The sequence below is a fragment of the Heterodontus francisci genome, chromosome 12 (assembly GCF_036365525.1).
Source record: "Heterodontus francisci isolate sHetFra1 chromosome 12, sHetFra1.hap1, whole genome shotgun sequence".
Taxonomy (NCBI): domain Eukaryota; kingdom Metazoa; phylum Chordata; class Chondrichthyes; order Heterodontiformes; family Heterodontidae; genus Heterodontus; species Heterodontus francisci.
The window spans coordinates 98,560,460-98,573,467 of NC_090382.1; the positions used below are offsets into that span (position 1 = coordinate 98,560,460).

Sequence of the window (13,008 nt, forward strand, 5' to 3'; positions counted from 1 at the left end):
AGTGCCTTTAACATAATAAAACATCCCAAGGTGCTTCACAGAAGCATTATAAAGCAAAATTTGACACCATGAGGAGATATTCAGGCAGATGGCCAAAAACTTGGTCAAAGATGTAGGTGTTAAGGAGTATCCTAAAGGAGGAAAGAGTAGAGAGGCGGAGACATTTAGGGAGGGAATCCCAGAGCTTAGGGCCGAGGCAGCTGCAGGCACGGCCGCCAATGGTAGAACAATTAAAATCAGGGATGCTCAAGAGATCAGAATTAGAAAAGTGCAGATATCTGAGGGGGTTAGAGATTACAGAGATAGGGAGGAGCGAGGCCATGGATGGATTTGGAAACAATGAGAATTTTATAATCGATGCATTGCTTAACCAACGTAGGCTAATGAGCACAGGGTTAATGGATGAACGGGACTTTGTGCAAGCAAGGAGGGTAGAATATGGGAAATGCCCAGGAGTGCATTGGAATAGTCAAGCCTAGAGGTAACAAAGGTATGAAATAAAGGTGTCAGCAGCAGATGAGCTGAGGCAGGGTCAGAATCACAGAATAATACAGTGCAGAAGAGGCCCTTCGGTCCATCAAGTCTGCACCGATGCATTAAAACACCTGACCTGTCTACCTAATCCCATTTGCCAGTACTTGGTCCATAGCCTTGAATGTTATGACGTGCCAAGTGCTCATCCAGGTACTTTTTAAAGGATGCGAGGCAACCTACCTCTACCACCCTCCCAGGCAGGGCATTCCAGACCGTCGCCACCCTCTGGGTAAAAAAGTTATTTCTCAAATCCTCCTTAAACCTCCCGCCCCTCACCTTAAACTTGTGACCCCTCGTAACTGACCCTTCAACTAAGGGGAACAGCTGCTCCCTATCCACCCTGTCCCATCGGGCTATGTTACGGGGGTAGAAATAGACGGTCTTGGTGATCGTGCAGATATGTGGTCAGAAGCTTACCTTGGGATCAACTATGACACAAAAGGTTGCAAACAGTCTGGTTCAGTCTCAAGACAGTTGCCAGGAAGAGGTACAGAGTCAGTAGCTAGGGAACAGAGTTTGTAGTAGAAACTGAAAACAGTGGCTTCGGTCTTCTCGTTATTTAATTGGTGAAAATTTCTGCTCATCCAGTACTGGCTGTCGGACAAACAGTCTGACAATTTACCAGCAGAGGAGTCAAAAGAAGTGGTGATGCTGAGGTAGACCTGGGTGTCGTCAGTGTACATGTGAAAACTAATGCTGTGCTTTCAGATGATGTTGCCGAGCGTAACTTGCAAATGGAAAATAGGAGGGACCAAGAACAGATCCTAGTGGATACCAGAGGTAACGTTGAGAGTAGGAAGAGAAACCATTGCAGGTGATACTCTGGCTATGATTAGATAGATAAAAATGGAACCAAGAGTGTGCAGTCCCACCCAGTGGACAACAGTGGAGAGGCTTTGAAGGAGATGTGGTCAACCATGTCAAAGGCTGCAGACAGGTTGAGAAGGACAAGGACGGATAGTTTACCTTTGTCACAGTCACACAGGATGTCTGAATTAGTCAACAAATTAAGCCATATCAATAACATAGCAAGATAGGAATTTGGTGCTAATACAATTTCAGTTAACTGATCATTTGAGTTAAGAACTGAATTAAGTGTTGAATATTAGCTTGGAGGTAAAGTGCTGACATTTACATTAGATTTAAAAATAATTAGAATCCTATTAAATTTCCAAGTGCGATTTGCCAGCATCTCGATAATGGTTCCTGTGCAAGCAGAACAAATATGCTGGAATGACACACCATGGCGAATAGTTGCTTCACATTGATAAATGTGAATAATCGCCTCTTTTCCCCTAATGTACATTTGCTAAGTTAGCAGCAATAATTCTGGTCACCAATAACTTAAAAGGAAACATATCAGCTGTCAGGTGGTATGATTCCATTTACAAGATAAAATGTAATTGTGTACATGTCATACCTCACTCTATATTTGGCACTATGTCAATACTATGAATGGTATAGGATCCTTCAGATATTAGACATTTTGCCAACACTAACATAGTTGAGGGGGTAAGAGAAATACTATTATACATCTCCAATTAAACTGCAGACATCAGCATTGTTGTAATTTTAAAATTATTTTAACTTGCTGCATTTATACCTGTACTTAATTGTGACAACTATGCTTGCAAAAAAAATAAACTTTTAATTGCAGGAAATTATTTAAAACGCATTAGTTGCCTCCTTAAAGATAAACATTGTAGCACATTATAGCAGGAAACCTATAACAATCAGAACAGCCAGTGGAATAATGAAAAAAATCCATTCAGGTTTCCAAGCCAACTCCATCCAATGATTGTACTACAGGCAGCGAGCCTGAGGTTATCTTCCACTGTTGAATTTCAACTCCCCCGCCCTGCTCTAGCCCTAGATTTAAAGTTTACACCCCCTCATTTCCCTGCAACATTTTGACTGGATGTAGACTCTCATTCCACCAAGCTGCAGATTTCCCATGGGCTTTTAAATATGGAAAAAATTATCAGCAGCTCTCCAAATGACAAAGCATGACCTTATCTGCATTTTCCAGATTTGATGAATTTCCCTTTTAATCATGCTCACTTTTATTAAAGGGAATAATCTTGGTTCATTGGGCTTGTCCTCATAGCAGAGTTCAGATGATCATCTTTTCTCCAGCCTGTTTTAAACATTCCTAGTGTTAAGCACAATCACTAATGTACTGAGTTCTTATCACAGCCCTGAGCTGATACTCCATGCTTCTGGCAAAGATCCCAACATTGTTTTGCATTAATTATAATCTTGCACTGCCAGCATTCAAGCAGCAATATTTATACATGAACAGCTGTAAGAGTACAGTATACTTGGTGTACATGGACAAGGTTAGGGCAGCCACAAACAGCAATTTCTATTAAGCAGTTTGGCTTCTTTCATAGAAAGGACAAACAATGCAGCAAAATCAGAAGCACAATCTTAAATAAATGGACTTTATGATTTCACTGCATTGCAGAAAATCTCCCCATGGCAACTTACTTAACCCTAGTCAGTATGTAGTGGCGACCTCAAAATTTCGGTTTATGTAAGATTGCCTTACTTTCTTTCCATTATGGTACCAAATTAGTACTAGTTATTGAACATGGCTATAAATTATCAGACCTTAAACATTTGAGACAAACTTGGATGGCGAATATTCAGTTTTCCACAAAGTACAGATGTAGATATTAGCTATTGACAGCAATGTATTCCAGTTTCTTTTTCAGTACCCAACTAAGAAAACCCTTAAAAACTCTACTTCCCAAAGTTACATTTAGTGCACTGAATGCTGCAGTGTCTAGCCACTATTATTTTACCTACAAAGAAAGACAATTTAGATATACTTTCCATTTAACTGGTAGCATTTCTCACATTTTCACTCGCATTAACTAATTTGGATAATTCCCATTTGGGTCAGCAGGTATTACTAACCTGCCCACCATTACCAGAAATGTACAGTAAAAACCATCAGTTCACATTTATAAATGTGCCTTTACCATGGAAGAGGAGGTAGCAGAGTCCAAATGCCATCCTTATTGTGAAAAATCTGAACTGAGCATAGAATGACTAAATGTCCTATGTGAAATTAGATTGCATATTGAACCAACACAACTGTTCATAATTCAACATAAATTGGCCCTCTCAGAACTGGTTACTCTGGATTTCAGACAGTAACTGGCTTCTGTCATACCAACACACACTGCAGAGCTTCAGCTGGAGAAGTGTAAAATCCACACCTAGAAATAGGAGACCAAAAATAAACAATTGTCAAGCGAGCTCTCTAGCCATCAGTTGATGCCTTTAAAATGGAGGGTTTGTTTTGCAGCAAACTAGGACAGGTAAACCTATGTAGGTATATATGTGGCATAAGCAGGTAAATGACCCTGGATGAAGGTGGTAGTCAATGACTCTAAAGGTTTTCCCACGTTAATTTATTAAGCATTCAATGTATTCATCACTTGTATCTGCTAGCCAAATTCATTTGCTCTGAAGGCAAAAATTCCTGGATGGGTTTAGTGAGTGTCAATAATGGCTTCTACAAGCAATAATTCCCACATCTCCAAAACACCAACCTTAACACTAAATTCCAAAACTCAAACTCAGTGTCCATAGAACCATGCAGGGCCTGCTGTGCTTTCAATAGTCACTATGGAATTTGTAAAGCTTTAGAAGTGATGACCACCTTTTAGCCAAATTTCTTCCTCTTAGCAACTAAAAGCCACTTGCAGCACCTTCCATCACTGCCCCAGCCTTGACAGGTCAACTCAGCATGGACTAGGTAAGAGACCACATTCTATATTTTTTTTGGTCCACATTCTCAATCTCAAACTAGTGTGCCATCAGTGGCCATCTGGCCCACTATGCTTGTGGCAGCTCTTTGAAAGAGCTCTCCACCCATTGCCATTCCTCTGCTCTTATCCCGTAACCTTTAAAAGGCTTGTCAAATATTTATACTCTTCTTTTAGAACCTGTTATAGATTTTGCTATTCCTCACTATTTCTGGTCGCTCATTCCATCTCCTATCTACCCTCTGCTCAAATTCTTCTTACCTCTACCCTTTATTTTTCTGATCTTAAATTGATTACCAAATCTGGTTACCAACTCACCAACAACGGAAAAAGACCCCACCCCCACAATTCACTTTTATTAAAAACCCTCAATTTTGAATTCTGAAGCATTTCTTTTCACTTTGGGTTATGAGCACCATACCCCAATCAAATGTTAATCTTAAAACAAGTTGCTGTTAAGTCTGAAATATGTCAGTATAACCTTTCCCCTCACCTCTATTACTTTCTTCACTAAAGCCAACTGCAATGTTTTGTAAGTGTTGTCAGTTAGCTTCTGTTCTACTTTGATTCTAGTTGCTGGTTATGTCAATTTGGCAACAGGGAAGAATGAAGTACCAGAAAACAAAGTCTTCAAACATTCATGGTCCTGGCACTATAGTGAATGATACATTAAAAAGAGCATAATACAATGTTTTGCATAAGCAAAGCAAGTTCAGCAGATCAATTCACGCCCTACAAATTGCAAAATAAAACATTCGCAATTAACAGAAAACTTTTCATATTCTGAAAGCAAACTCAGTTGAAGCTCAGTTGAAAACACGGTTTAAAAAAACTATTTTATTCAAACCGAACAAATGTTGCTTTGCAAGCAATTGAAACACAAACATACAATGTATGTGTGGAATAAGCTCCTACAAAAGCAATGCAAGAATTACTACGACCCATACAAACTGCTTATCAGCAATTATTGCTGTTTGTTACAGGACTATTGCTTTTATGTAAAACTGCCAATACAGCCAAGAGCTAAATGCTGCTGTATGACTTGGGTTTCATGTTCATGACCTGTGCTTACCATTCCAAAACATTTGTAAACCAGGTTTCTTTTGAAACATCTGGGTTTTAGATACAAACCTTTTAAGGGTTAAAGGTTAGAAGGAACTTAGGTCGACATAATGTGAAATGTAACTGAATTAAGAACCAATGCAGCCCAACTTAAGACCTTCCAGCTTTTAGTATTTTCACAACAATTTTACTCAGTCAGCCAACCAAACACCCTTCCCAAATGGCCACCTTCCCTGAACAAACACACAAAGCCATGCATATTGAATAAAGCAATCTACATTTATTTGTACAACTTTGCCAAGATTGGAATGACAGATAAATAGAAGGCACAACCATACGCTTTACAATACAAACTAAACCAGAAAAGTTTTTCTGCAATTTACAGTTTTAAAAAAAATTCACAATTCCAGAGGAAACGTGTCTTGATGTCAAGTATGCCAGAGTTGAATGTTTTTAAAAGTCCCACTGTAAAAGAGATTCTTCCAATGATGAAAACAAAAAAGTTTAAAAGAAAAAAGTTGAAGACTTACATCTATTGTATTAGTCCACTCCTGATCTTAATAGCACAGCAGTCCTGCACAGGAACGGATAACTTTCTCCAGTTTACAGCATTGCAGCTTATTACCAACCATCTAGTGATCACACTGGTGCCATTCCAAACACTGTGCTCCCTTTATTGGACAGCAGAACACTGTGCCAAGTAGACAGAGTGCGTTAAAAATTGCTGAGTGCTACATTACAAGTTTTTCCGAAGATGATGTCTGTGCAAAAAAAAAAGCAACCTGGTTTCCAATTTAAAAAATCTGCACCAAATTTCAGTCAATAAGGGCCAACACTTTCCTGGAGCGGCTGGGAGGCAGCAGGTACTAAAATCCAGTTCATAGCTGTTAGTCACCCCAATCCACTGGAGTCAGAATCCGTCTTCAATCAAGAGATTCTGGTTTTAAAATCCATTTTTCTTAAACAAATAAAAATTTCAGACAGGATGTTTCATGGAACGACGACTACTACACAAGTCGAGAACAAAGAAAAAGGCCATTTTTCTGTACTGAAATAAAATGATAATCTGTACAGGTCGAAATCACATTCCAAAAACAAAGCTGAATCACAAGAGCATGAGAGAGAACATCTGTACCATCAGCTCACACCAACAGCCAGTGAGGATTCTTTCAGTGGCGTGGCCCTGAGAACCGAGGCTCTCCTTGTCCACCTCCTCTTCCAGCTCCTGGTCCGGGTTTCGGTGTTAGCCCTCCTCTGGATAGGCCACCCCGGCCCTCCCGATCACGCATCATTCCACCGCCGAGACCACCACGGGGTCCACCAGGTCCTCTTGGTCTATTTTCTCGGCGGTCATCACCCCTACGTTCACCTTCACGAATAGGGCGAGTTTTCTTCTCCTCCACATTTAGTCGGAGCTCTCCTCGGAACTTAATGGGCTATAGAGGGGAAAAAAATAAAAGGTTAGTTAGTTTTGGCAAAATGCTTCCCAGTCTCATTCATACAAATAATGGAATCTACTTAGCTGTGAATTTAAATGACTAAAAAAAAAAATCAGTCTACAAATTTTTACACATATATAAAATATTGAGATAATCTTCAACCCAACTGTACTGGAGCACAGGATTATAAACCTGGATTTCAAAACAGCTATGCACTTTCTAATTAACTTCTTTATGTAGCGAGGGGTAATGCCCTGGAACTCGCTGCCAGCAATGGTGGTGGAAGCAGAGACGATGGATGATTTCAAAAGGAAACCCGATAGGCACTTGAGGGAAATAAAGTTGCAGGGCTCTGAGGTTACTGCAGGGGAATGGGACTGATTGGATTGCTCTACAGAGCCGGCATAGACTAAATGGGCCAAATAGTCTCCTGTGCCATATGACTCAATGATTCCATGCAAATCACCAAGACCACACTCTGGCCTTTATCAAGCAAAATGATGCTTACATTCTCAGACCATAAAATGTCACCATAATGGGATAGGTTTCCCCTAACCGTATCTCATTTTATGAATGTAAAACAGGAAAACTAAACTTTATTTTGAAGATGCAAAGGGATGGAGGAATTACTCCAGCCATATTAAACTCAAAAATAAACAGCAAAGAAATTGACCTACAACTTACATTCCTGGAATATAAGAAGCGTGCTCCCTATTATACATTACCTTGCTGCTCAGGATCTTCTGAACTGGCTCTGGATCATCAAAAACCACAAAGCCAAAGTTGGGCAGTTTTCCACCACTACTCTTGGTGTTAATACGGAGTTCCACCACATTGCCGTATCCTAAAAAGGAATTGCCACATCGTGAAACCCAATGTAGTTTCCACTTTATTACGTATGTCAGAGTTCCATAGGTACATGTCCCGCTTCTCCAAAGTCCAACTTCTCCACTGTGTGGAGTCGATTAAATGTACAATGACAAACTGAGTGTGCACACATCCAATTCTCGGCAAGCAGCCGGTTATAACCTTAAGTAGACAGATTTCACCTTTAAACCAGCCAGAGAGACTGTTATTCTGCACATTCTAACAAGGTGAATGCTGTCATGGCATACAATTCAACGGCAGTTATTCAATAGGTTTAAGGTGGTATCATTCACTCAGGTAAGTTTGCAGTGCAAAAAGTCATGTAAGAAATGTCTTGGTTTAGTTAGTTCAGATAGAATACCAATTCAACTCAAGTTCTAATCATTGTGTAGTTAAAACAATGGAAATAAAAGTGGAGCTATCCTCTGCAGGCACTCATCTTTTAAGACTCACAAACATGTGTAAATCATACCAGTAACTAACAGGAGACTGAGCCTGGAGATTCAATAAGCTTCTCTGAGATAACTACTGAAATCCTGAACTTGAAATCTCATCTGCGGTATCAATGAACACTTTTATTCCACAAGGTGCCAATAAGATTAATAGAGTTGGGGGTGAAGTGGAGTTGGAGAACCAGAGGTGTAGGACTGGAGGCGGTTACAAAGCTCGAGAGGGACAAAATTGTATATGGTTTAAACACAACGAGGCGACAAAGGAAGGGGATGAAATCGGCACAGGGGTAAAAAAGACTGAGGCTAGGACCAAACAAGACAGCTTCAGCCTAGTCAATGTATAGCTGGAAAAAACTTCAGCTTACCCCAGACAGGCAGTTAGACAGGCAGTGTAACGGCACAGCAACAGTGAAGGAGTTGAGTGGTGGTGGAAAGGTAGAGCTGGGTGTTGTCAGTGTATGTGTAAAGGCTGGCCCTATGTTTGCAGATGATGTCACAAAGTAGCAACATATAGATGAGGAAGTTCATAGGTTCTGGGGGAGTCTCCAAATACCACAGGAAGAGAAGTCATTCCTGGAGATGTGTGTTATAATTATCCTGAGCAGCTACAGCCTAGCAACAGTCAGTATCTTTAAGGGAGTAAAAGAAAAAAATAATTAACAGGCTATGATTGAAGACTGTTACAGGAAAAAGCCAAACCAAAGTGATAAGATTTTAAAAAGGCAAGCACCACTTCCTAACACAATATAATCAACTATAATAAAAAAAAATTCAACAAACCGGTGAAAAATTCTTTCAGCTCCGTCTCATCAATATCATGAGGCAGGTTTCCAACAAATAACTGATGACTGTCTGGGTATCGGATTGTGCGCCGTGTTTCTGTATCCCCTGGTTCATTTTCACTGCGGCCTGAAACAAAGAAACCTACTTTCAAGATCCTCCAGTGTGTCCTTAAACACCAAGTACAGCAGCATTTCAACCTCACAATGGTGTTCAAGGTATTCCTGTAGCTGCTGTGAACACTGTACATTACTTAAAGATTGAAAACTTCAGCAAACTCTATTTATTTTCTCAATTACAGAGTCTCAGCATTTAGCCACAGATAAAACTCAATTCACTGTAATTAAGATTCGAAATATAGAGGTCTACTACATACCATGAGGCAAAGTATCGGAACCAACTAGGAAAATATGGTGGATATTTCTTTTACACTTTAGTCAACCCCACGGTATCTTCCTCAAGAATGCTTTGTTAGACTAGCAAGGACCCACTTCTCTTACAGCATAAAAGATATCTCTAAATAACTGTCCAAAAATCATCTTTTGTAAAAACTGTAACATCACTTAACTTCTCCATCAGCTCTCCCAACTTTAATACCTCAGCATCTACTCCTTTATTCCTTTTTCCCCCATCATATAAAGCACTTGGGACAATTACCAAGTTAAAAGGTGCCATACATGCTGTTTTTGTTGAAGTAAACTTTTCATATTTTCCTTGAAAAGGTGCCTTTAAGACATTTCAGAAAAATTGAGACTGAAATCATAAATCTGAGAATTGTGCACCTCAACTTGCACATGCTCCCTTTCAGGGATACCTTGTTGGGTCAAACAGGTAGGAATTCTAGCTCGACAATCAGCAGGAAGCATTTCTGTTAAGCTATGCAGTTTTAGCCTTGGTTCCATTTACTTGTTCCTAAACTCTCTGGACTCGGGTATGTGGGATATGTGTACCCTGTGTCTTTTTGCTTTTTTGGTAATTAATTCTCAAATTATAGGTTGGGCTGGCAGGTCCATCCCTAGTTGCCCTGAAGCTGGTAACTGAGTCCAGTCTGTCTGAAAGTACCCCCAAAATGTCAGGTAGATTTCCAGAATTTTGACCGAAAAATGATGACGGAACAAAAACATGTCTATTTTGTAACGGTATCAACTGAAGGGGAACTTGAAGACAACGTTATTCTCATGTACCAGCTGCCCTTCTCATAGGTGGAAGTAGTAAGCTTGGCGAGTTGCCACAGTGCATCTTGTATATAGTGTGCAGATGGAGCAGGGTTAACGTTTAGGCTAATGGATTAGGTACCAATGAAGTGGACTGCTTTGGCCTGGTGTCCAGCTTCATGACTATTACAGCAGTTGCACCCATCCAAGTAAGTGGAGTGCATGCCATTCACACCTTGTGCCTTCGGGGGTCAGGTGGTGAGGGACCTGCCACAGAATACCCAGGCATCTGACCTGCTCTAGTCAGCACAGCAATTATGTGATTGGTCCAGTTGAGACTCTGGTCAACGGTAACCCACAGGATGTTGATGGCAGGTGACTCTACAATAGTAATACCATTGAACGCCAAGAGAATATGATTAAGTTCCATCTTGTTGGGAGATGATTGCTGCCCGGCACTTGTGTGGCACAGTTGTTACTTGCCACATATCAGTCCAAGTCTGAATATTGTCCAGGTCTTGCATTCAGGCATCAACTGCTTCAGTGTCTGAGGAACATGGAGCTTGACAGAGAAATTATCAACAAACACCACTCTGATTTTATAAAGCAGCAAACATCATGCTGAGGTAGGTGAAGATTGCTGGGCTTAAGACAGTGCCCTGAGAAACTCATGCAGCAATGTCCTTGGGCTGAGAACACTGACCACCTTGTTTGTGCCAGTAGTTTTCCACTTGATTCCCACTGACTTCAGTTTTACTCCGGCTCCTTGATGCCACACTTGGTTAAATGCTGCTATAATGTCAAAGATAGTCACTCTCACCTGACCTCTGGAATTCAGATCTTCTTGTGTTTAAAAAAAAAACAAGCTCCTCTCTTGGCTCCATGATCAGACCACGACTATAATAGGCTCTGGAGCCAAGTGGTTCTGGCAGTACCCAAACGGAACATCAGTAATCAGGTTATTAATCAGCAATGTCAAGTCCTCCTTGACAGCACTGTTGACGACTCCTTCCCTTACTCTGTTAATGAATGGGAATAGGCCGATGAGTCGTTTGTTGACCAGATTGGATTTGTCATAAATTTGTGTGGACGTCATCGGTAGATGCCAGTGTTGTAGCTGTACTGAATCAGCTTAGCCAAAGGTTCTGGAACACAAGTCATCAACAATGCAGCTAGGATATTGTCAGTAACCTTTGCTGTGACCAGTAGGCTCAGCCGTTTCTTGATGACCAGCAGTGAGATTTGAATTAGCTGCAGACTGGCATTTCTGATGGCAGGGACCCCAGGAAGAGAAAGAATTATCCACTCCACACATCTGCCTGAAGACTAGTGCAAATACTTCAGCCTTTTTGTCTGCACTCTCATACTGTGCTCTGTCATCACTGAGGATTATGGTGTTCATAGAGCCGCATCCATTAATTTCCTTAATTATTCACAAATCCACAGCAAACCTTATATTGTAGCTTCACCTCATCCTGAGATATGCCTGGTGCTGCTCTAGACATGCTCCTTTATACTCCTCAGTGGTCACCTGACTGGATGCTGATGGACAAATGAGGGATATACTGGGCGATGTCAGGAACGTGAATTTTTATAATATTACAGATCAAGACTGCAGTCCTTGTGGAACAAGACCGAATACTTGCAGCTTTATTAAGGGTTAAATTAACCTGAAACTTCTCATGGCCTATCAAGATAGCATTGGTCACATAAGATGCACACATTACAGCCAGTTCATCTCTCCAGATGCCGGCCTTCAGCCAGCAACTTACTCCAACTGTTTTAAGTTTTTTTAAGTTTGGCTAAAAGGCCATTACATCACCTCCTCAAAGACCTTTCACTACCAATCTCCATTGTGACATCTTATGGTCTCAAGTTGAACTGAAAAGGACATAAAAGGTGCTATGGTGCCAAGACAATAACAACAGAGTCTCCAGTTTAATGTGATTAAGCAAATCTAAATGCAAGCATGTGCAAGCCGAGCCTTAAAGATTGCTGCATTAATATGGGCACGAAGATGGTCAGTTTTTCTAATTTCCTCCTATGACAGAATTAAATATAAATGAAATTTTGAATACAGTATAGAATACAAGTAATTATTTTGTATAAAATGGATTGAACTATTTCTCAGTCTTAATCACAAACAATTCCAGATCGTGGTGGCATACAATTCTGTTGGTGCTGATGGCCGATAGCGCCTCATGGCTATGTCCAGTCTTGAGTTTCTGACTCAGTTCTTATTTATCCCACTTAGTATTGTGAAATTTCCATACGACATGATGGACCGTCTCCTCATTGTGAAGACGGGACTGGATGGTACTCAATCTTAATAAGGCTGTTGTGAACAGCTGTGCATATGACAGACTGGTGAAGACTGGTTACTCCCTCATGTTTGTTCTCTATCTGCCATGTGTTGGGCATACACTTCTCAGCTCGATTTGGAGATTTGATGGCCGGCACAGACAGGATGGGCCGAAGAGCCTGTTTCTGTGCTATATAACTCTATTTAAATAGAGTAATAGCTTTACTATATGTGCCAGATATCCAACTGACTCCAAATAAAAACTGTACGACTATTACAAACTTCTTATATGACAGCACTTTACCTGGCCTGGGGCCCCGTGGTGGCACACCCTGCCGTTCCCGAATTCGTTGATCCCGAGGTCTTGGAGGCGGAATCTGTATTTCTGGTTTTGTCTCCGGTCGGGGCTATAAACACAATTTAATAACCATTTACTCTTCTCACACTGTACATCTCAAAAAACCTCAGAACAATTAGATAAAATTCACAAAAATGCTGTAAATTTGAGCTTTCACATCCTGAGGATGCAGCGTTTGATATTAATTTCACTATACAATAGCAATAAATTTGTGGAACTGCACAAGTTCTATAGGTATTCAATCGCATTCACTTGAGAAAAAGTTTAGAAATTTGCAAATG

General features: G+C 40.6%; 1 protein-coding gene across 8 annotated transcripts in view; it reads right to left on the reverse strand.

The window, feature by feature from the left end:
• Positions 1-5,633: 5,633 nt before the first annotated feature.
• Positions 5,634-13,008, reverse strand: part of g3bp1 (GTPase activating protein (SH3 domain) binding protein 1) — a 38,231-nt gene continuing 30,856 nt past the window's right edge. For 6 of the 8 annotated variants that reach the window (XM_068043906.1, XM_068043911.1, XM_068043909.1 and 3 more), the window contains 4 exons: positions 12,674-12,776; positions 8,914-9,057; positions 7,540-7,658; positions 5,634-6,811 (listed from right to left, as the gene is read on the reverse strand). In XM_068043906.1, the coding sequence (XP_067900007.1) occupies positions 6,545-6,811; positions 7,540-7,658; positions 8,914-9,057; positions 12,674-12,776 (633 nt within the window). In that variant the 3' untranslated portion in view covers positions 5,634-6,544. The remainder of the gene's footprint in view (positions 6,812-7,539; positions 7,659-8,913; positions 9,058-12,673; positions 12,777-13,008) is intronic. The other 2 variants (XM_068043910.1, XM_068043908.1) reach the window with 1 other exon arrangement.